The sequence below is a fragment of the Chelmon rostratus genome, chromosome 1 (genome assembly GCF_017976325.1).
Source record: "Chelmon rostratus isolate fCheRos1 chromosome 1, fCheRos1.pri, whole genome shotgun sequence".
Lineage (NCBI taxonomy): Eukaryota > Metazoa > Chordata > Actinopteri > Chaetodontiformes > Chaetodontidae > Chelmon > Chelmon rostratus.
This window is the reverse complement of record NC_055658.1, coordinates 23,762,416-23,782,503: the sequence shown is the minus strand read 5'-3', so window position 1 is coordinate 23,782,503 and position 20,088 is coordinate 23,762,416. Positions and strand designations below refer to the sequence as shown.

Genomic DNA, 20,088 nt, shown 5'->3' with positions numbered 1-20,088 from the left:
AAGTTGCAAATCCAGTGTCTTGAATATTGATTTTAGAGCATTTCTGGTGTTTTTCCGGCTTTATGTGCATTGAAACGTCAATTCAGATCCAGGTTCACATAAAAATGTATTTGAAATTTTAAAAGTTTTCTTAGATAATTGTACATGGTGGACATTAGCTCTCAGTGTTTTCTATTTGACAGAACCACAGATTTTAGGAGGTGACCGGTCATCTCAGCTCCAAAACTGAACAGACATAACTGAGTGTTTTAACCCTAGTGGGCCTTCATCTGGGTTGTCAGTAGGATTTAAGTGTTCAGTTAAAAGTTTCAGAGCTCTGTACTCTGTATGTTTGTATTCTTTACATGCAGAGGAATGCTACATATTGTTTTCAGTTTTCACTCGGTTAGGTTTAGGCAAAAAACACTTGCACATCATTTCTAGTTAAATGTCTGAGTTTAATATTGTAATTATATTACGTAATATAATCAGGCGCATATCATAGAATTTAGTGGGTTTCCCCTTTGTCTTTTTTTCCTTTAATTTCTATTAATGCTCTCATTTATCTATTACCGTATTTATTCAGTGATGTAACGCACAATGTGTCGTACTACACACTCTGGTACAGCAGGGGGCGGTGTACACCTGAGCAGTCACGGTTGCAACCCGCCATAAAACCAAAAGAAGAAGTCACCTGTCTAACGGGATCTACCGGCTCGTCGTTCATTCATAGGAAAATAGAGTCCAGTCGCAGTGACCGCGTCCGACACAGTCCCAGCAAACATGGCGGGTTACCTGAAAGCCCTGGCGGCCGCGTCGAGAGGTACAGCCGCCGCTCTGTCGCCACACGCCGCCGTGCTCTCACCGGCCGCCGTCTGCCATCACAGACTCCAGCAGAGGAACTGTAAGTCAGCCGTCGACCAAACGCGACAATACACGACTTAAAACTGTGTGTTTTCAGCGAGGTTCACCCGGCTGTAACTTATCTGGGCTGGATGCTGTATGAATGAGTAACACTGGTAGTCGCTGACAGTGGAGACTGTAGGAAGTCGATGTGGCTCTCTGATTGGCGAGCTGCCATCAATGAATCATACGTAGCAGCAGCTGAGCAGTTTTCATTAAGCACCGAAGTGCATGTGAATCACAAGTGAACGCAACATAATGGAGCGATGTCACGCTGAACACTGCATACAATGTGAAAAGTTAGTTTTATTAATGTTACAGGAGAGAGAGTGGACGTGCTGTGCTGAACACACTGTGTTACAAACACAAAGTAAATCCCATAATAGCATCTACTTCCAGCCTGTCCTGGCACGTGAGTCCACGTGTGGTCAGGTACAAACAGGGCTCGACAGGTAACGACTGTTATCAAAGCAGCCATATAATCCCAAGGTCACAGTGTCTGGCAGCGTTTCACTTTCTCAGCAAGTTTGAGCTTTGCGTAAAGAAGGCTGGTGAAAAGGATATAAAACCAAGTGTGGGCGTGTTGTGTGTCCTGAGACAGGTGTGGTTGAAGAGAGCCATTTTACAGTTCAGGTGTTTGAGCTATAAAATGTCAGAATATGGTGAAAAGTGTCGATCAGTGTTTTCCAAAGCTCAGGGTGAAATCCTCAAATGTCTTGTTTTGTCCACAACCCAAATATACTCAATTTACTGTCATAGAGGAGCAAGAAACAACAAGAAAATCACATTTTAAAATGCTGGAATCAGAGAATTTTTACTTTTTTTCTTAATAAATTACTCAGACCGATTAATCTGCCGTCTAAATAGCTGACAGCTCATGGATTAATCGTTGCAGCTCTAGATGTGAGTTCAAACACTCCTCCTGACTGAATTGCAGGCACAGTCGCACATCACCCAGAATGAACTCAACAACTGTATACAAGGCTGCGGTGAAAACATGACTGTTTGAAAACTGCCCTCCGGTGAGATGAATATTAAGTAGATAAACCGCGGAGTGGCAGCCTTGACTGCGTGCATCTTTGTTTTGTTTCTCCATCTTCAGTATCATCGCCCCCCCGCAGCTGTAAACAACACTGCAAACATGATAGTTAATGTAAATGTATGTAATGTTTCAGATGCCACGAAGCGCATCAAGGTGAACCAGCCGGTGGTGGAGATGGACGGGGATGAGATGACTCGCATTATATGGGAGTTCATCAAAGAGAAGGTAAACGGAACGGTCAAATACGGCTCGACTTTAGAGGTATCTCAGTGATAAAGAGACTGCCTTTACTTTCCAGCATGTTTTAGGATGTTTGTATTCAGAGATAATAATCATCTGTAACACTGTGTGTGTGTGTGTGTGTGTGTGTGTGTGTGTGGTTGCCGTGCAGTGTTTTCCTCGAACAAATAACACATGACATCTTGTACACATGCAGCTCATTCTATCCAACGTCGATGTTGAGCTGAAGTACTTTGACCTGGGGCTGCCCTACCGCGACCAGACAAACGACCAGGTCACCATCGACTCCGCTCTGGCAACCAAGAAATACAACGTGGCGGTCAAGTGTGCCACCATCACCCCGGATGAGGCCCGAGTTGAGGGCAAGTTTGACTCATTGGGTTAAATTAGATGCTATCTTTACTATTCTAACTGTGTGTTGAATTTACACAGCAGATCAGTGGATTGTTGATAGTTAATAGCGTCACATGTAGTGATACCACATCTGTTTTCCTCCAGAGTTTAAGCTAAAGAAGATGTGGAAGAGCCCTAATGGAACCATCAGGAACATCTTGGGCGGCACAGTTTTCCGTGAGCCGATCCTTTGTAAAAACATCCCTCGTCTCGTTCCCGGTTGGACACAGCCCATAACAATCGGCAGACACGCTTTTGGCGACCAGGTAAGAAATACGAATGAGTGTTTGCTCTTTGCGAAGATGCATCCGGCGTGACAGAAGAACAGTCTCACATACCGGGATCCATGTTTTAATCTCACAGTACAGGGCCACAGACTTTGTAGTTGACCAGCCTGGCAAGTTCAAGATGGTGTTTTCCCCAGCGGACGGAGGCAAGCAGAAGGAGTGGGAGGTGTTTGACTTTACCGCAGGGGGCTGTGGGATGGGAATGTACAACACTGATGAGGTAAGACGATGAGTGTGTCTCAGTGAAAGATTAATGCACAGTTCATTAGTATTATTTCTTTTCGAGATCTATTATTGTGTGATGTGGTTTGTTGTGTTTAAGATCTGATCCTTGTTATTGGACTTTGAATTATTGATTACGGCAATTATAGCAAAAACCATAATCACAATTATTTTGGACATATTATTTAATATTATTATGACTTTGGAAACATAATATTACAGCATTAGTGAACTTTACATATAATTCCACTGAAAAACAAAGAAAGGAGAAAAGATTGCTGAAATGCGACACTTGTTTCAAACATCATACTGTAACTGGCTGACAGTGAGTTTGAGCCTTTAGGGAGGGGCAAAAGCACACGGCTGTAAAGGAAAGGGGTACGCTGGATTTATAACACAAGACATAACAAGAGCATCATTGTAAAACGGAGTGCGTCACAATGATGCTTTTATTTGAGTGTTCATGTTTTCATATTCATCGGAAGCCAAATTGGAAATATAATTTGATTGACTGTCCGGTCCCACCTTGTTATTATATTTTCTTTGCACAGTCCATCAGTGGGTTTGCTCACAGCTGCTTCCAGTATGCCATCCAGAAGAAGTGGCCTCTGTACATGAGCACCAAGAACACCATCCTCAAGGCCTACGACGGGCGCTTCAAAGACATCTTCGAGGACATCTTTGAGAAGTAAGACTCCGATGAGTATTCAGACTTGATTATGAATGGAACAGTCACCGTTAAGGAGGCGTAAAATGTTTCCATTATTTTGTTTTTCAGGAAGTACAAGTCAGAGTTCGACAAGCTGAAGATCTGGTACGAGCACCGGCTCATTGACGACATGGTGGCTCAGGTCCTGAAGTCTTCTGGAGGATTTGTTTGGGCCTGCAAGAATTACGATGGAGACGTGCAGTCAGACATTGTGGCTCAGGGTGAGTGCACTTCAGTTTGACGACGGGTCGGCAGTCCTGGTATTGCCCTGCTTGCTCATAAGGTTACGTTATTATTATATTATTATTATTATGAGCTTATTTTTGTGATGGGGCTGTCTCATGAATGCAAGTTTGTCTGTGTTTCGTGTCCAGGTTTTGGTTCTCTAGGCCTCATGACATCAGTACTAGTGTGTCCTGACGGCAAGACTATTGAGGCCGAGGCTGCCCACGGCACCGTCACCAGGCACTACCGAGAACACCAGAGGGTAAGGTCCAGGACCAGGTCACACTGCTGGGAATGTTTGACTTCAGGAGCAAAGAATACTCTGCACTGCAATACCGCACTGTGTGTGTGTGTCAGTCAGGACTGGTGTTACATTTGAGGTTAGATTTAGATATAGGCCAAAGGTTTTCGTCGAAGCTGTGACGGTTTGGAGCTGTTGACATAAATGTGCTGGTGCAGACCTGTCCAACCTGCAAATATTTAACACTAATTCTTTAAATGGTAGAAGTGTACTGAAATATTAGCCCAGGGCTTACCAGAATTTGTGAGTAATTGCAGTTGCATCCAGTTTTGAAAGAAAGTGAGTTTAAAGCAAAAAGGAACTGGTGTTAAAAGGATTTTGATAGAGTTTAACTTAATATTTCAGAATCAAATTATGCTGACTTGCAGTTAAGCTACTAAACGCAGTGTTTGGTGGTGTGTTTAGCATTCCTCGGTCAGTTTGGTTATTCGGTGGAGTATTTGTGTTACTCTCACAGGTAAAAGCCTTAATGTATTCAACACCGTGTCATTTTGTGATATTTTCAGCAGACAAACAGTGAAGCACACTGCAAAAACAAAAGCATGAAAAAAAAAGCAATTTTGCAGTACAGAACTTTTCTGTTTCCGTGATTCGTGTCATTAATAGTGTGTGTTGTTTTATCCCTTTTCTCACTTGGTGCATATGATTTCTTTGTTGTAAAGCACTTTGAGCTGCAATCCCTGTATGGAAGGTCCTATACTAATAAGTTTATTATTATTATTACTAGACTCACCATGTAGATAGATAGATAGATAGATAGATAGATATACTTAATTTATCCCAAGCGAAATAAGTTAAATTGTGAAATAAGACTATACAGAACAAACTATACATAATAAAATATCACAATAGCGAGCAGTAAAAAGATTATATACATAATAATAGAATATCAAAATAGTAAACAGTAGTAATGAAAAGTATTGCACAAAAAAAGAATATCTACAGCAAATGGCAGTGTGTAGAAAATAAAGTGTACCTTGACTGTAAGCATTACACACAGTGAGAAAAGTGAAAATTTGTGAAATAAGACTATAAAGAACAAACTATATATAATAAAATATCAAAATAGCAAGCAGTAAAAATTATATACATAATAATAAAATATATATATTTTTTTGTTTTTGTCATGCCTTTTTCATGGTAGAAGAAGCAGCAATAATACTAATGTCTCCATAAACAGTAGCACCTGATCTGAACGAAGTGCAGCATGTTAAAGTTTCAATAAGTAACTTTAACTGTGTCCTTGCTTTGTAGGGAAGACCAACCAGTACTAACCCCATTGCTAGCATCTTTGCTTGGACCAGAGGGCTGGAGCACAGAGGCAAACTGGACGGAAATCCCGACTTGATAAAGTGTGTCATCTGATTGTTCAGTGATTGTTTTACTCATGTGACATATATTTATGTAATTTCACATCATAATTTGTCACTCTGCGTTGTTGCTGTCCAGGTTCTCCCAGACGTTAGAAAAAGTCTGCGTGGAAACGGTGGAAAATGGCGTGATGACCAAGGACCTTGCAGGCTGCATCCATGGCTTGGCCAAGTGAGTTAACGTTTTGTCAAGTGTGTGTTGTATGTGCGGGTCTGTTTTTAAGAAACTTTCTTTGACGTTTTTTAACATGAGGACAGATTTTATAACTTACTACACATGTAACCCCTGCACTGTGATCTTGCAGCTGTAAGCCGAACGAACATTATGTCAACACATCTGACTTCCTGGATGCTATCAAGACCAACCTGGACAAAGCTCTGGGTAACTGAAGAACAGTCGGAAGACACGCTTGCCTTTGTAGAGACACAAACTCTGTCTGGAGATTTTAGCTTGTTTTTACCGTCCATTTGTATGAACCTTTGTATCCAATTTTGAAGGACCCAAATTTATTACTTTTTGTGCCATTTTTGTATTTGTATAACTCACAGACACATTACTCTTGTGGCCAGTGGTGGTCAGCTTTTCATTTTTGTATTGCATAATTAACTGATTGTCCTGTAAAGGCCGTTACACAGCGGGGACCAAATCAATGACAAATGAATGACAGGAAAATGCATCAGAACTATTCGTACCGGCAGCAACAGGGGCAACACTTGTTCAGAAGGTTTGAATAGATTCACGGAAGCTCGTTCTTCAGAGGAAAGCATTCGACCTCAACCAGTGATGATAATCTTGTCCGCCTCCACCTCACAGACACACACACAGAGGGACAGAGGGACAGACAGGAAAGGGAAAACACAAGGAATAACTGATAATACTTATGTCCTTTGCCATATAATACAGTGTGATGAGAAACACAATCAACAGGGGCGCCATTGTCATTAGGAGCTGTGATGTGATGTTGCCTCTGCACAAAGTTCATTAATGCCTTTTTTTCTGCTGTGAACGATCAGCAGAATCAACCTTTTTCCCCAAAAAAACATAATATTCCTGCTCACGACAAAAAGCTAGTTTGAAAATATATATTGACATGCGAATTAATCGCATGGAAAAAACGCCCCTGTGTGTAAAGGCCTGAAGGATGAATTTAAAGGCTAAGGTTAACTTATAATGGGGATTTCAAAGAAGTTTCAATCTTTCACATTTAATTAGAGGGTACCTCCAGGTCAACAGAAACAAGGACAATATTGCCATGTTTTGCACAATCACCATGAATCTTAAAAAGAAATAGTGATTGTTAATCACTCAATGACAAGAAGTGTGTGGAGAGTCCTTTTTCTGCTTGGTCGTCGTTTTGTCCTTTACTTCAGCAGCAACACTTTTCAGTGCTGTTATCCTGAACAGTGGGGCAGTGGTTACCATTACGCCTCTAGAGGAGCCTTGAGAATGATTCAATGAGACATCAGGTAAGGAACACGAAGTAGTGCTCAACTTAAACCTCAGTCACATAACCCCTAAGAATCACTAATAGAAATGTCATCTGTATGCATTTAATTTATGCACTTCTGAGCCTCTGTCCATCAGTGCATTCATGCAGTGTCTTACACTGATTCAACAGCTGTCACGTGCACCCTCCTGTGCACGACAGTGAGTAGTGTTTGCGCCAGCAGGGGACCGGACCTGGTGGGAGTTTTAGCAAAGCTCTTTGCTTACTGTGGTGACAACTACAGTCTATCACGGATGTCGACATGGTCACAGTCAGCCAGCGATGTCGTGTATTGTGAATGAATGCTCATCCTTCATTGTAGCACTCCAAAAGAAGCACTGGTTTTAAATTCCCACTGCTCCTGTCAGAATTGATTCTGGGCAAAATTGCTCCTGTAGATCAGTTTTGATGGCTGAAAAGAAGAAGAAAAAGTTGAGGTTTGTGGCAGGTAAAAGTTACCTGAATTTGTCTTGGAGCAATGTTTCTGTTCATGTAGATTGCCTGGTTTTCATTATGTTACTACTCACAATAACCTGTAATTAGCCAAAGCAAACACGCCTTTAGAAAGTATGTGAATAGGCTCTCATCAGGCAAACATACACACACTGACAGAACAACAGTTTGGTATCACATTATCCTTGTTGCTCACTGTCGATATAAAGCATTTGGTGCTTTAAAGTCCAGACAGAGGTTGACTTCACACCTGGACCACTCGCCAAAGAATATGCTAGTCTGTCTTTCCCAGTCACTGAAAAGTCAAAGAAAATGAACAAGGTACCTCTAATACAAAATTACCAGAAATTAGCATTTAGATTACCTTTTCCCTCTTTTTTTAAAAATGTCCTCCTGGAAGAACATTCCCACAGAAGTGCTAAGTGTTGAAGAACGTCACATACACAATGGCAAACCTTCCGCCTCTCTGCTGCCTCCTCATGCTGGCTCCTCCCGCCAAATCCTCAATTTCAAATGGTAGCAAAATGAGTCATTCGACCTGTGAAACCTCGCGCCTCATACAACTCACTTTCCATGGCGGGAGACACCACTACTACTCATCTTCTCATAGACGCCCCAGGGCAGATCGCCCCAGGCGTCAGAGGCAGCTGTGATGCCGCCTAACAGCGGGATTAGGGGCAAGTACATCACATCCACACACCACGCCCCCCTCCCCCCTCTGAATTTAGAAAGCCTGAAAAACAGAGCCAGGAGGAGGCGCAGAAGTCAATTTTCTCTCAGAGCGCTTGAGTTACAAAATGCTGAAAGGTTATTATGGAATTTTTGCCCAATGACGCCAACAATAAATTGCCTACTGCAGCTTTAATATGATCTGCAGCCATAAAAGAGTCATAACTCACAGTGCAGATTTAACAGTGGTAAGGTCCTTACTGGAGTTCACTGAGGCTTCAGAAAGGCTTTAGAAACTTCAGTTCCCACAACAGGTTGTGTCCTGAGGCAAGACACTGACCCCAAGCAGCTGACTGCATGAAATAAATGAAAAAACATGCTGAACAGACGAGCTTACCCATTAATATAAAGGTTTCCCCTTTTCACTTAGTAAATAAGTGAGACATCTGTCTTATGATGTCTAATAGGGAGCACATCACATTTAACAAACACACACACACACACAACTCTCTTAATTCTATTTGTTTCTTCATACCAACGATTTAAATGTTTTTTAAATGAGTTTTTCCTCATTTAAGTAATTGAATATGTATCAGATTTGTGTGTTGTCAAGCACTGAATTACTAACAAGTTAGGGTGCTGTAATAGCTCTGCCCATGTGCTCAGACTGTGGCCTTACTGCAGCGGCTGGGATGATGATGATGATGTCACTGGTCCGTTTGCAGTGTTTTTGCCTAAAGACCTGTGCTGTATTTTTTAGCAAATATATGCCTGCAGATGACTAAAACTGATAATAGCACAGAAAATAAATATTTTGCATGTTTTTCTCTAATGGTCTAGATGTACCTGGACGATTAGCACATCTGCCAGCTAACTCGAAATGATCAAACAGCTTTCGGTGGATGATTATGGTGTTTTGGCCTAAATATTTTACTGAATTGGATCGTCTGGACTTCGGCAATATAACCACACCATTTTTGTCTGTGTGTTATCGATCAGTGGATTACTATGAGATTCCATCAGAGAATTGCTCCAATTTTATAACTGTTTGTTTCTTTGTTGTTGCAGTTGATTGTATCTGCTCTTGTGATTGTATCTTAATTGGTTTTAATCAATTGATTCATGAGAATCTGTCCATCAAAACTTAAAACACAGCAGTTGTGTACTTTTCACATCATCAGTACCATCAGTACTCACACAGCCCGCCGACGGGCCGTCGGAAGTGTTAAGAAGTGTCTAAAGCCGTGCTAGCCTCGCATAGCCAGACCAATCTCTACAGCGCTGTACAGCCATGCTAGCAGCTCTGTGAGGTTGTGGCTTACTTTGTCACAGTAGTGCTTTGAGCTACATGCTAACATGCTCATAATGAAATTGCTAACATGCTGATGCTAAGCAGGTACGATGTTTATCATGATCATCTTAGTTTAGCATCTTAGCATGCTAACATTTACTAATCAGCATTAAATGCAAAGTAGAATTGAGTTTGTTGGGAATGTCATTACTTTTGCAGACACTTGGTTTTAAACCAAAGTACACATTGTAATCTCAACCAGAAGGCAGTGCTAGCTGAAAAGTTAAGGTATCACCAAAGTTAATAGAATTTACCCTGAAGCAGACATGTGTGAAACACATGGCCACTCGTCCAATAGTTAATAGACATTTCATTTCAAACCATAGATGTCAGCCTCATGGTGGCGCCTCAGAAAAAGTCAAAGGATCACCAAAGTCATTAGGATTCATCCTCCAGAGACCATGGGCATCTGAACTAAATTTCATGGCAATCTGCTATTTGTTGAGATATTTCAGTCTGGACCAAACTGGTGGACCTACTAACAGACTAGCACTGCCATCCCTGGAGCTGCAAGCATGGCTAAAAATACCGGAGTGAGAGGATTACCCCCTCGAACAGTGACAGATTAAAACACCAGTCTCCATCATTTAAACTAGAGAACCTTTATTAAATAATTCATGGTCAATTTCCATGAGGTCTCAGTTTTATATTTCTTATTTCAAAAAAGAACTAGAAGACCATTCCTCTGGTTTAGTGTGCATATCAAGGCTGACCTGCATGGCAGGACAGGGGGAGCTGACTGTCTTCCCCAAAACAGAATTCTGAACAGCAGGACTAGCATCAGTCCACTTTCAATTCAACCATTCACAACGGACCCAGGGCCTCCTCTTTGAAATCTACAGATTAGATTTGACATTCACTCTCAGTCTTTTGTTGTTTTTTTTCAAATTGCGGAGGGAAATATCTTTCTGACTGAACTGAATTGAAAGTGAATTGAAAACAGTCCTGGATTTAAGAGTGCTGAAACTACAAACAACAAAAAAACCCAAACTGCTGATTCTCCGTACGAACTGCTCATCCTTCAATTCACATTTCAACTGACGACTGTGAAACATCCATATCAAGGAAACGGCAGTTCACAAAAAAACCTACTGAGAAAGCGTATCTGTGTTTAACAATATTGCCGTTATGGGGGTTTGGAAGATTACACAATCTTATTTCCCCAGCTCTTCTCCTTGAGGCAAATGAGTTCACTCTTACTGAAGACAGCCTTCACAGAAAAATAACAGGTCTCAATGAAAAAGTGCTTTTGTATTGTTCACTCACTAATTCAAAAACTAGAGCAGTATATTCACTACACGGGATAGATTATTCATGTAAAGCTAAACCATGTGAAACGAAAAACTGTGGGTAAACACACTGCATGTTGAAGAACCATTTGTACAGTGAGGGGGCTTTACATGCCGGTAACGTTGTTTTCTGCTATCAGCCGACATGGTACAGTTGCAACTTTGGTAGTAAGTGCCCTGTCAAGAAAAAGGCTAGAATGTCCCAAACGCATTGCGTGACGGGCCTGATTAAACTGAGGGCTGGGCAGGAACAGGTTACTACAATTAGGAACTGTTTAGTAAGAGCATTCAAACCTATGAATATGTTGTGACTATGTATCAAAAGTTGGATATACAGTGAGTAAATAGCTGACACGGTGGAAGCTTAGTTGCAAATGTATCTAGCTGGCACTTTCAGTCAAAAATATAAGGGCATACATTTGTTGTGAATGACGAAAATGGCAAAATGGTAAACAATTTTCTATCACATCAAATGTAAGTGATGGAACTGCAACTTTTTTCTCTTTTTTTTCCCCAAATAACTGATACATACACACAACATACAGATTCCACTGTCTGCCAGTGAGAGTCTTTGAGTCGGTAAGCGCAGTAATCCCAAAAAAGGAGCTCCAGACCACGTCAACAGTTTCAGTGTCTCTGCTATCTGCAGCAGAGCCGAAACGTCTCCTTTGAAGTGCATCTCCGTCTTGGCCTCCCATCAGAGTCCGGCAGTTCTGGCTCTTCTGGAAGGAGGCCAAAACTAAATGAAAAGCCCTTCCCCAGTGTCTCCCAAAGCCTTGACAACAACTCTGCAATTTCCCTCTGCCTTAAAAAAACAAAAAAAACCAAAACATGTTCTCTAGTCCATCACCGCTCAAGGTGTAGTGTAGCTGCTCGTATCCTTCCCAAAATTGTAATACTCCTCCATGTCCTCCATGTTTGCTGTAGTGAGTTTAGTGAGGTTTTGGGAGCCACCATTGTCCATATTGTCTGGTGATGTAAAGCTGAAGTTCTGTCCTTCATACTCCCCCTGGCTCTCCATTTCTGGAAGAACTTCTGGAAAATACACAAAAAGGATTATGAAGTAAATCTCCAAAGCTACCTTCTTCCCTACACAAAGCACAATCAGTGTTTTTGACCTGCTGAGACAACGACGGGCTTACACATCATATGAATTTCTTTAATGTCAACACATTTCTTCTTGCCTTGAATTGATGTCATTGAAGGTCTCATTAATTTCATATGAGTGTGCAACAAAACCTTAATCAAACCCCTTTATATATGGCTATAGTTTTCAGTTTAAAGCTCCTGAAAATTTGATGTAAAATTCTTAGTATTTCTCTGTAACATAAAATAATTATTTAAAAAAAGCAACAATCATGATAAAAGTTTGGAATATACATTTATATATAAACTGTAGGTTGGTGTGATCAGATTTGATTCATGATGGCCTGGCACCATAACATGACATCATGCTTGCCCAACTCAATCCTGTCCACCTCAAACCAGTGAGATCAGCATAAAGAAAAAAAAAAGAACAAAATACAGCAATCTCTCATGTGGAATAACAACAACTGTTCTACCTTTGGCAGAAAGTTGCGTGTTCATGTAGGATGCCATCACACATAATGAGAGGCTGATTGAGAAAATAGGTTTTCAGGGCCTTTGAGACATTCCTGCAATACTTACAGAAATGTTGCAGTAATCATAAAAATATTACATCAGTAATAACTGAAACTTTGCCTGAAAACATGGAAAGCAAAGACAAACAAGAGAAAATAGATACAACGATGTATATGCAGCCAAAAAAGAAATACAAATCCTGAAAAACATCATCATTGATTATCTGCCAAATACTATTTTTACGAAAATAAGTTTGCTATGCTATCATGAAATGGGCTTTGGTTGGTCCAAGAATATTGACATGTTCAGGCTGGGTTCAAGCCCATTTTTGTGTGCATATGGTCTGTTACTATCAAATATTACTACAAAATTAAAATGTATTGCCAGCAATGTTAATTACTTATATTTGAGGGCCTGTGTATATGAGAGTGTGTGTTTTAGAGTGGTGATGTTGGCTTCAAAGCTGCCGGACCAGGGCCGGGCCGGGCCAGGCCAGGCTAGGGTCACTGGTGTGGAATAAATAATAGTTAAAGGAAATATGCAACACTATGTGCAGAGGGTCTCACCTTGTCCTTCTGGTGAGACGTCCATGCCGTGCTTGACCTTCATGTGCCTGCTGAGGTTCCCCTTCAGGTTGAACTTACTGGTGCAGTAAGGACACTTGAAGGGCTTGCTGCCAGCATGGAGATGCATGTGGCCCAGCAGGTTGTACATTCTGTTGAAAGACTTGCCACATACCTGGAAGAAATGCAACCAAAAGCACTGACATTGATGAACACAGACATGATGATGAAAACACCCCGCCTGCCTCAAACCTTTGTGATTTTCTCCCACTGTAAGAATGTGAATTTCACTGCAGCAAACTACTGATATCAAAGCATACGATTAAGTAGCTTCCTTGCAGCATGTTTTCACATTTCTCCTCTTCGCATAATCCCGTCACATTAAATTGAACTGAACTTAAAATGCATCATCACATCTCATTTCACACCAAAATTAATTAGAAAATCTAGCTGTTATCGCCCAGAATACAATTTTTTTTTTTCCCTAAATTGATCAAGTTCAACTACTCACCTTGCATTTGAATGGCTTCACAGGCAGGTGGACGATCATGTGGGTCTTGAGGGTCTGTTTCTGGATGAAGCTCTTGAAGCAGACATGACACTGGAAGGGTCTGACGCTGTTGTGGATGAGCATGTGCCTTTTCAGGTTGGCCGACAGGGTGAACTCCCGGGAACACACGTCACACTTGTGGCCTTTCATCCCCTGCAGAGTCCAAACAGAAGGAAAGGGTTAATCATTTAATAGTGACTGTCTGTGTTTGATGTTTTTCCCTCATCGTACTGTTTGCTAAAAGTGAGACAGAAGAAGAGGTTTTCAAAAACTGAGGGGGAGGTGCGACAGGGTTGAGGGGTGAGACCGAGGCAAAATACTGTGTGAGGGGAAGTCGGTGCTTGTATCAAAGTAATCCAGTGATAGTTTTCCGTACATCCTCGACTATATTACAAATAGGAACTGCCAATAGCTAATTCAGCAAATGTTTAATGGTGCCACTTTTCCAAAATGTACACAAATATAGGCTAAAAAAATGGGGTTCCTGCTGTAGCCCACCACGTAACTTACTGAATCTATAGCAAAGTTACGCTTTCTGAAGTAGTTGTGAGGGGGCACCGGCATGCACCTGTCCCTGAAACCCTCTGGTTTCATTTGTGCTACAGCTAAATAAATCTAATTCCATCCACAAAACAACAGACATTCGGTAACCGTCCTGTCAAACATGGAGACCAAGGAGCAGGCCTGAAACCTTAATAGACAGAACAGGTTTTCCATTTGTAGAATGTAATACAATTCAAAGACAATGTGCTATGATGGCAAAGTAACTGTTTGTTTGGGATGTCAGTGTCCGTTTGGTATTTTAACCTAATGGTATTTACATCCTGCCTGTCAGATTTGGCTCATTTGTTTGACTGTATGAAAATCCACTGCAGCCTTTGCAGGCGTACTAAAGGAGATTGCAGGGAAAAAATAGGGCCCTTTCTACCCATTGTTATTCTGTTACCGTAATACTCTCAACCACATGCGACAGGAAATGTATAAAGCAGATAATTCACAGCATCTAAGGGCTTGAAGCTGGTATATATGAATGTGCTGCTGCACCATGCACTCCACGCTGCTGTCGGTAAAGCAGACAAAAAAGTGGGTGTGAATACCTGGATTCTGGGTTATTGAGAAAAACAAATATGTATTACAGGTCACTAGTACGCCAAGAGACAGTGTTTGTGTAAGCAGACAAATCTGGCAGACTGTCAGTCCACCCACTGTGTGCACAACAAATGGATTGTGATGCTGTTGTCCACCAGGGGGAGCAGTGAGCAGACAACAGGCTCAAATACAAATCAGAAAAGAGAACATCCTCCACCCATCATGTACGACCGCTTATGCTTTTGAGGGTCGCGGGGGCTGGAGCCCATCCCAGGTAACACTGGGGGAGAGGCGGGGGACACCGTGGACAGGTGGCGAGATCATCACAGTGCTGACACACGGAGACAAACAAGCGTTCACGCTCACGCAGAGAACGTCCTCTCCTCTGAGAATACTGACAGCGCTCTCATTTCCATGAGTGTGGCTTAGGATTTCTGTTCCCCTGACAGTAATCAAATTTAAGCAAATCTTTAGGAATTCAGCATTTTCATTTTTCATTTGTGTGATTTCCATCAGAAACCAGCTGAAATCACCTTTGCTCTGCTGAAATGAGGAACGTGGTTTCAGAGAAATGTCAAGATGACACATGTTGTGTATTTCAGAATGACAACTAACCACCAAGGCCTCAAACTGGGGGAGAATTGAAGACAAGACAGTACTGTGGTTATATTAAATGAATTGTGATCTCTCAGCGTTCTCATCTCTGGCTTCCTCACCTGTGTGTGTGCGAGTAATTGCGTGCATGAGTGTAGAACAGGCAGGGGGCACCGTGCAATTACAGACATTTCACTCAGACGAGGACTATAACGAAGAGGACATGGCCAAAATCTTTGTGAAAATGCAGCACTGAATCGGCATATCTATTCTACTTCTAATTTCCTTTGTTGTTGTTGGGTTTTTTTACGTTGCAGGTGAAACTTGCACAGTGCAAACTGGGTGGAGAAGCTTTTCCAATCACAGGATCATATCACCTGAGCAGAGCAAGCTGCATCTTATGTAAAAGAAACCGCTAATTAAAACATATTTTTGAGGGATTGTTTTTTTTTTACAGCTTACAGGAGATATATCTGGCAGCCGATCAGTCCCGATTTGTTAAGATAAACAAACCTCTTTCACAGCTAGAAACTCAATTCTCTTGATGATGTCCCCAGGACACACATCCTGGAGCTTGCTCTGTTGAATGGCAAATGGGTGATTAACCGTACTGAGGGTGCAGGCTGCAAAAATGAGCACACATCCTGATGCAGACTTGCTAGTACTACAATGACAAAAGCCTCATATTGATGAAAAAACATACGCCCTCCTATTTTTTCATTTAACATACAGGTCGATTGCTCGTTACTCTCTGTTAGAACGAGACATTTAGCCGAAGAAAGCCCAAGAACATTTTAGCCACAAAAATCTGACACAACAGGACGCAGTACAGAGTATGGACGCCTGGCAGGCTTACCTGTCTACTTCACCCAGGTGTCAGTGGGTGAAGGACAGAAGAAGAACTGAGGTGAGGCCTTTGGACTACAGAGGCGTGGTTGCCTCCCTTTGGTGAGCCTCTTTTTTTGCATGTCTGTTTGCTTTTGCTCTTTACAATCATTTTTATTTTCAGTCTAATGATCTACACATTAACTAGATCAGTCAGGAAGTCTGTGTGAGAGTGGAAGTGTCCGGGGGTGGTGTCAGTACCTTATGTGTGAGCGAATGCTGACGTAGGTGGTGGAGCTGCACAAATTCCAGGCCGCACTGGGAGCAGGTGTAAGGCCTCGGGCTCTGGTGCTTCAGGAGGTGGTTCTGGAGCTGGCTACGGTAGGCAAACGACTTGTTGCACTCGGTGCACTGGAAGGTGTGGGGGCCCTGGTGGCTGGTCTGGTGGCGTTTGAGGTGGGCGTAGGTGGGGAACTCCATGCCGCACTGCGAGCAGACGTGGCAGCGTCCGCGCTCGTGCTTCACCTCGTGCGCTCGCAGCTCGCTGGGATAGGCGAAGCCGCGGCGGCAGAAGCGGCAGCTGTAGGGTTTGACGTCAGTGTGTTGGAGCATGTGTCGCTTCAGGTGGCTGGTCTGGGTGAAGCCCTTCTTGCAGACGGTGCACTTGTGGGGCCGTGTACCTTGGTGGGTCAGCAAGTGGGTTTGAAGATGACTAGGCTGCTTGAAGAGCTTCCCGCAGTGTGGACAGGCGTGTGGTTTGATGCCATTGTGGCCCAGGATGTGTGTGACCAGGTTGTACTTGGAGGTGTAGGATTTATCACACATGCGGCACTTCCAGCGCTTCAGACCATCTCCCACGTCTACGCAGTAGGACTCATCAATCTGGATGTTGATATCTAGCCGATCCACTCTGCGGCCGCCGTGCCGACGAGGAGGCTGGGGGTGCGGCGGCTGCTGGTGCTGCCCTCCTCCACTCCCATCTGTCCACATCATACTCTGGCTGCCGTCTTCGTACTCAGCCCCCATGCCCATTTCCGTCGAGTCGTAGCTGCCAACTTCACTGGTCTGGAAGTAGCTGCTGATGGCTTCCTCCTGCTGCGTGGGCTTCATCATGTTGTTCCCCTGGTGTTCTACCTCTTCTTCGTCCTCTCTGCCGCCTCGAACGTGGCCCCCCATAGGGCGCTGGCCCTGCAGTCCTCTGTGGCCCTGCTCCCCTCCTCTGTGGCCCACTTGGGGGGGAGGAGGGTGAACATGTGTGTTGGCTTGCTGCTGGTTGGATGCCTCCCGCTCACACTCTGCACAGTTCTTGTTGGTGCCTCTGAGGGTGGCTGGATCCACTTGTACCAAACCGCCTCTGGGAGCCATATTGTTTAGCATGTGGACACAGGAGGACATTCCAGAGTTCACCCCTTCCCCTTTCACGTGGGACGAGGACACGTCACCGCCTTGGAGGCCGTGACGATCGGGGCCGACCATTTTCCCGTCGGGATGTTGAGGGGGCCCCTGCTGCCACCTCCTCTGACTGCAGCTGGGTTGCATCTGACCGTCTTCTCCCAAGTTGTCTCCTAGGTAATCTCCGTTGGCTCCGATAAGCTGGTCTGCGTACTCGTAATCGACTCCGTCTACTGGTGGTGCGGGGGACTCTTTGGGTTCGCCGGTGTAGAAGCCGTTAGGTGCAATGGTAGCTCCGAACACTTCATTCTGGGAGATGAGACCTAGCACGGCAGCCTGGGCCAAGGACAGCACAACTACTGGATCTGTCTGTGTGCCTATGTCCACCAGCCTGGCCATTACCTTGGGCTCACATCTACCCAGGCGCCGGCTCGCCTCCTCCTGGAAGAGAAAGAGACACACGCACAGAGAGGCAAGAAACATTAGCACAACGAGGAACCAATTAACAAATACAGCACATATCTGACTACAGTCGGCAAGCTGAGTTTGTTATGACTCATTCTACTACACGGTATTGGAAGGAAAAATAAATGAAACTATGGATTTTTTCTCTGTCATCATTTTAAGTTTAACCAAAGGTCTTGTTATTGTTTCAGCCAATTTCTCAAATCTAACAAACAAAATTCACTAAGAGACGCCAAACAAACAATCAAGAACACAACTTGCTCTTGACGACTTCAAAACCGCCCACATTTGTCAATACAGGACACTTAGTCCACAACCAAATGGCCTAGTAATGACAGTAATTTGGCTGCAGCATACTGTCCTAGAATGAGAATGCGCCCTTCATCAATAAGGACAAAAAGGTGTCGAGGCTGATCATCCAATCAGAGTGTCTCCTTGAGATGGCTGTCAAGAGAGACAGAACGAGACAGAGAGGGAAACAGATTTTGATTTTAAAGAAAGAGCCCTGTATCGCATCACTACGAAGGATGCAAAAAAAAAACTCAAAACATTTCCACCTACAGAGACCAACCTCATCCCGAATCTACGGGTTCTGGTACAAGAAGTCTGCCTGAATCAAGACTGTCCGAAGGCAAACCTTCAGATCTAGTGACTGAGACGCAGGAACTATGAAAGACACCATCCTAATCCAGCCTGATAACCATGTATGGCTTGTGTGTGTGTGTGTTGTGGGGATTAGATGGCCTACTGATCTCCACACAAAACACACACATTCAAGTGCAAGAGGGGGGGAAAGGAGGACAAAAAAACTGAGCAAGATTAAGACATAAAAAAAAAAGAATGGAAAAGCAGGAGAGGAGACAAAAACAGAGGAGAGCAGAGAGAGAACAGGGCAAAAAGAGGAAAAAGCAGCGACAGAGGGAGGGAGGGAAGCAGGAGAGAGAGAGCTTAGAGCAGGCAAGAGTCTAGTGGAGGGGAGGGTGGAGAGGAAAAAAGAAAAAAGAGAAAATGAAAGGTAGAGGGAGAGTGGAGGAGAGATAAGGAGAAGAGGGGGGAGGGGAGGGGAGACAGGAGGGAAGGAGGAAGGCTGAGAGAGAGAGAGGGAGACAGACACTGGAGAGGGAGGGAGGGGAGAGCTGAGTGGAAGAGTGAGAGGGTGAGTGTGAGGCAGCAGTCAGAAGAGAGCAAGAGGAAGAAAGAGAAATAAAGATATGTAGAGACAGAGGGAGGGAGGGAGGGAGGGAGAGGCAGTGAGCAACCAGGAGACAGAAGGAGAAAGAAAATGACAAAATGAAAGCCAGACAGAATGAAAGATAAAAAAATGTGAAGTAAAACGGGCGAGCCAGAGAAAAGAGGAACGAAGAAGAGTTGAGAAAAGCTAAAAAGAGGAAAAAACAGAAGGCCAGGGACAATTCTTCATTAGTGAGAAATAAGAAATCCGCAAAGGGCAACTTTAAAAACAAAGAAAATCTCCGAAGAATCAAAGCACCTCTGATCGATCGAACACGATCAACCCACGCTGCCCACCGCGTCGCTGAACTGCCACTTAACATGCTACGAGTGAGAGCCCATGAACTCACCACGCTCCTCCTGCTGTGAGGTTTCAGGTGCTTTAAGGATCTCATTCTTCAGTGCAAGTGTTGAGTGAGAATAGGCTCTGTTCGCCTCCCATTTATACGTGAGGGATGAGGGGAGGTGGGGCCTAACACTGCCCGCCTCCACCCCTCTTCTTCTTCTTCTTCTTCTTCGTCTTCTTCTTCTTCTTCTCCAGCGCAGTTTCGGTAGTGACTCTGGTCACACCAGCACCAGAAACAAACAAACAAATATTCCCCCGACAAACGAGCATGTGGCCGGCAGGTTTAAAAACAAACACGGGAAAAAAAAAGCGGCTCACATATCACTGACGCACGAGGCTCCTTGATAGTCTGGTGATAAATGGGCTAAGTCACCTCTAAGTCACAATACACACACACACACACACACACACACACACACACACACACACACCAACAACAAAAATAAAATCAACATCATATCAGTCTGAAATGATGGTTCCAGCAGGCTGCCTCCCGCCTCACTCGCCCTCCT

The 20,088-nt window shown here is 43.5% G+C and overlaps 2 protein-coding genes across 2 annotated transcripts; one reads left to right on the top strand and one right to left on the bottom strand.

Moving 5' to 3' along the window:
• The first annotated feature begins 668 nt into the window (after nucleotides 1-668).
• LOC121607221 (isocitrate dehydrogenase [NADP], mitochondrial-like) lies at nucleotides 669-10,280 on the top strand. The gene is made up of 11 exons (XM_041937942.1): nucleotides 669-883; nucleotides 2,058-2,149; nucleotides 2,361-2,526; nucleotides 2,663-2,823; nucleotides 2,921-3,064; nucleotides 3,618-3,754; nucleotides 3,845-3,996; nucleotides 4,150-4,262; nucleotides 5,556-5,653; nucleotides 5,751-5,843; nucleotides 5,977-10,280. Exons 1-11 carry the CDS (start codon nucleotides 763-765, stop codon nucleotides 6,059-6,061), a joined length of 1,362 nt encoding a protein of 453 aa, XP_041793876.1. The 5' UTR covers nucleotides 669-762; the 3' UTR covers nucleotides 6,062-10,280.
• On the bottom strand, nucleotides 10,224-19,712 carry znf710b (zinc finger protein 710b). Its single transcript, XM_041937931.1, has 5 exons — nucleotides 19,581-19,712; nucleotides 16,405-17,976; nucleotides 13,597-13,788; nucleotides 13,089-13,260; nucleotides 10,224-11,955 (listed from the first exon to the last, which is right to left on the bottom strand). Exons 1-5 carry the CDS (start codon nucleotides 19,623-19,625, stop codon nucleotides 11,774-11,776), a joined length of 2,163 nt encoding a protein of 720 aa, XP_041793865.1. The 5' UTR covers nucleotides 19,626-19,712; the 3' UTR covers nucleotides 10,224-11,773.
• Between the last annotated feature and the right edge of the window lie 376 nt (nucleotides 19,713-20,088).

What these genes read in the sequence shown, in the direction of transcription:
- LOC121607221 (XM_041937942.1), top strand. Translation starts at nt 763, where the DNA reads ATGGCGGGTTACCTGAAAGCCCTGGCGGCCGCGTCGAGAGGTACAGCC. An exon ending in TTCGAGGACATCTTTGAGAA is followed by an intron (nt 3,755 to 3,844) that starts GTAAGACTCCGA and finishes TTTGTTTTTCAG; the next exon opens with GAAGTACAAGTCAGAGTTCG. An exon ending in TGCATCCATGGCTTGGCCAA is followed by an intron (nt 5,844 to 5,976) that starts GTGAGTTAACGT and finishes GTGATCTTGCAG; the next exon opens with CTGTAAGCCGAACGAACATT.
- znf710b (XM_041937931.1), bottom strand. Translation starts at nt 19,625, where the DNA reads ATGAGATCCTTAAAGCACCTGAAACCTCACAGCAGGAGGAGCGTG. An exon ending in AGCATTCGCTCACACATAAG is followed by an intron (nt 13,789 to 16,404) that starts GTACTGACACCA and finishes TGGACTCTGCAG; the next exon opens with GGGATGAAAGGCCACAAGTG. An exon ending in CGTCTCACCAGAAGGACAAG is followed by an intron (nt 11,956 to 13,088) that starts GTGAGACCCTCT and finishes TGTATTTTCCAG; the next exon opens with AAGTTCTTCCAGAAATGGAG.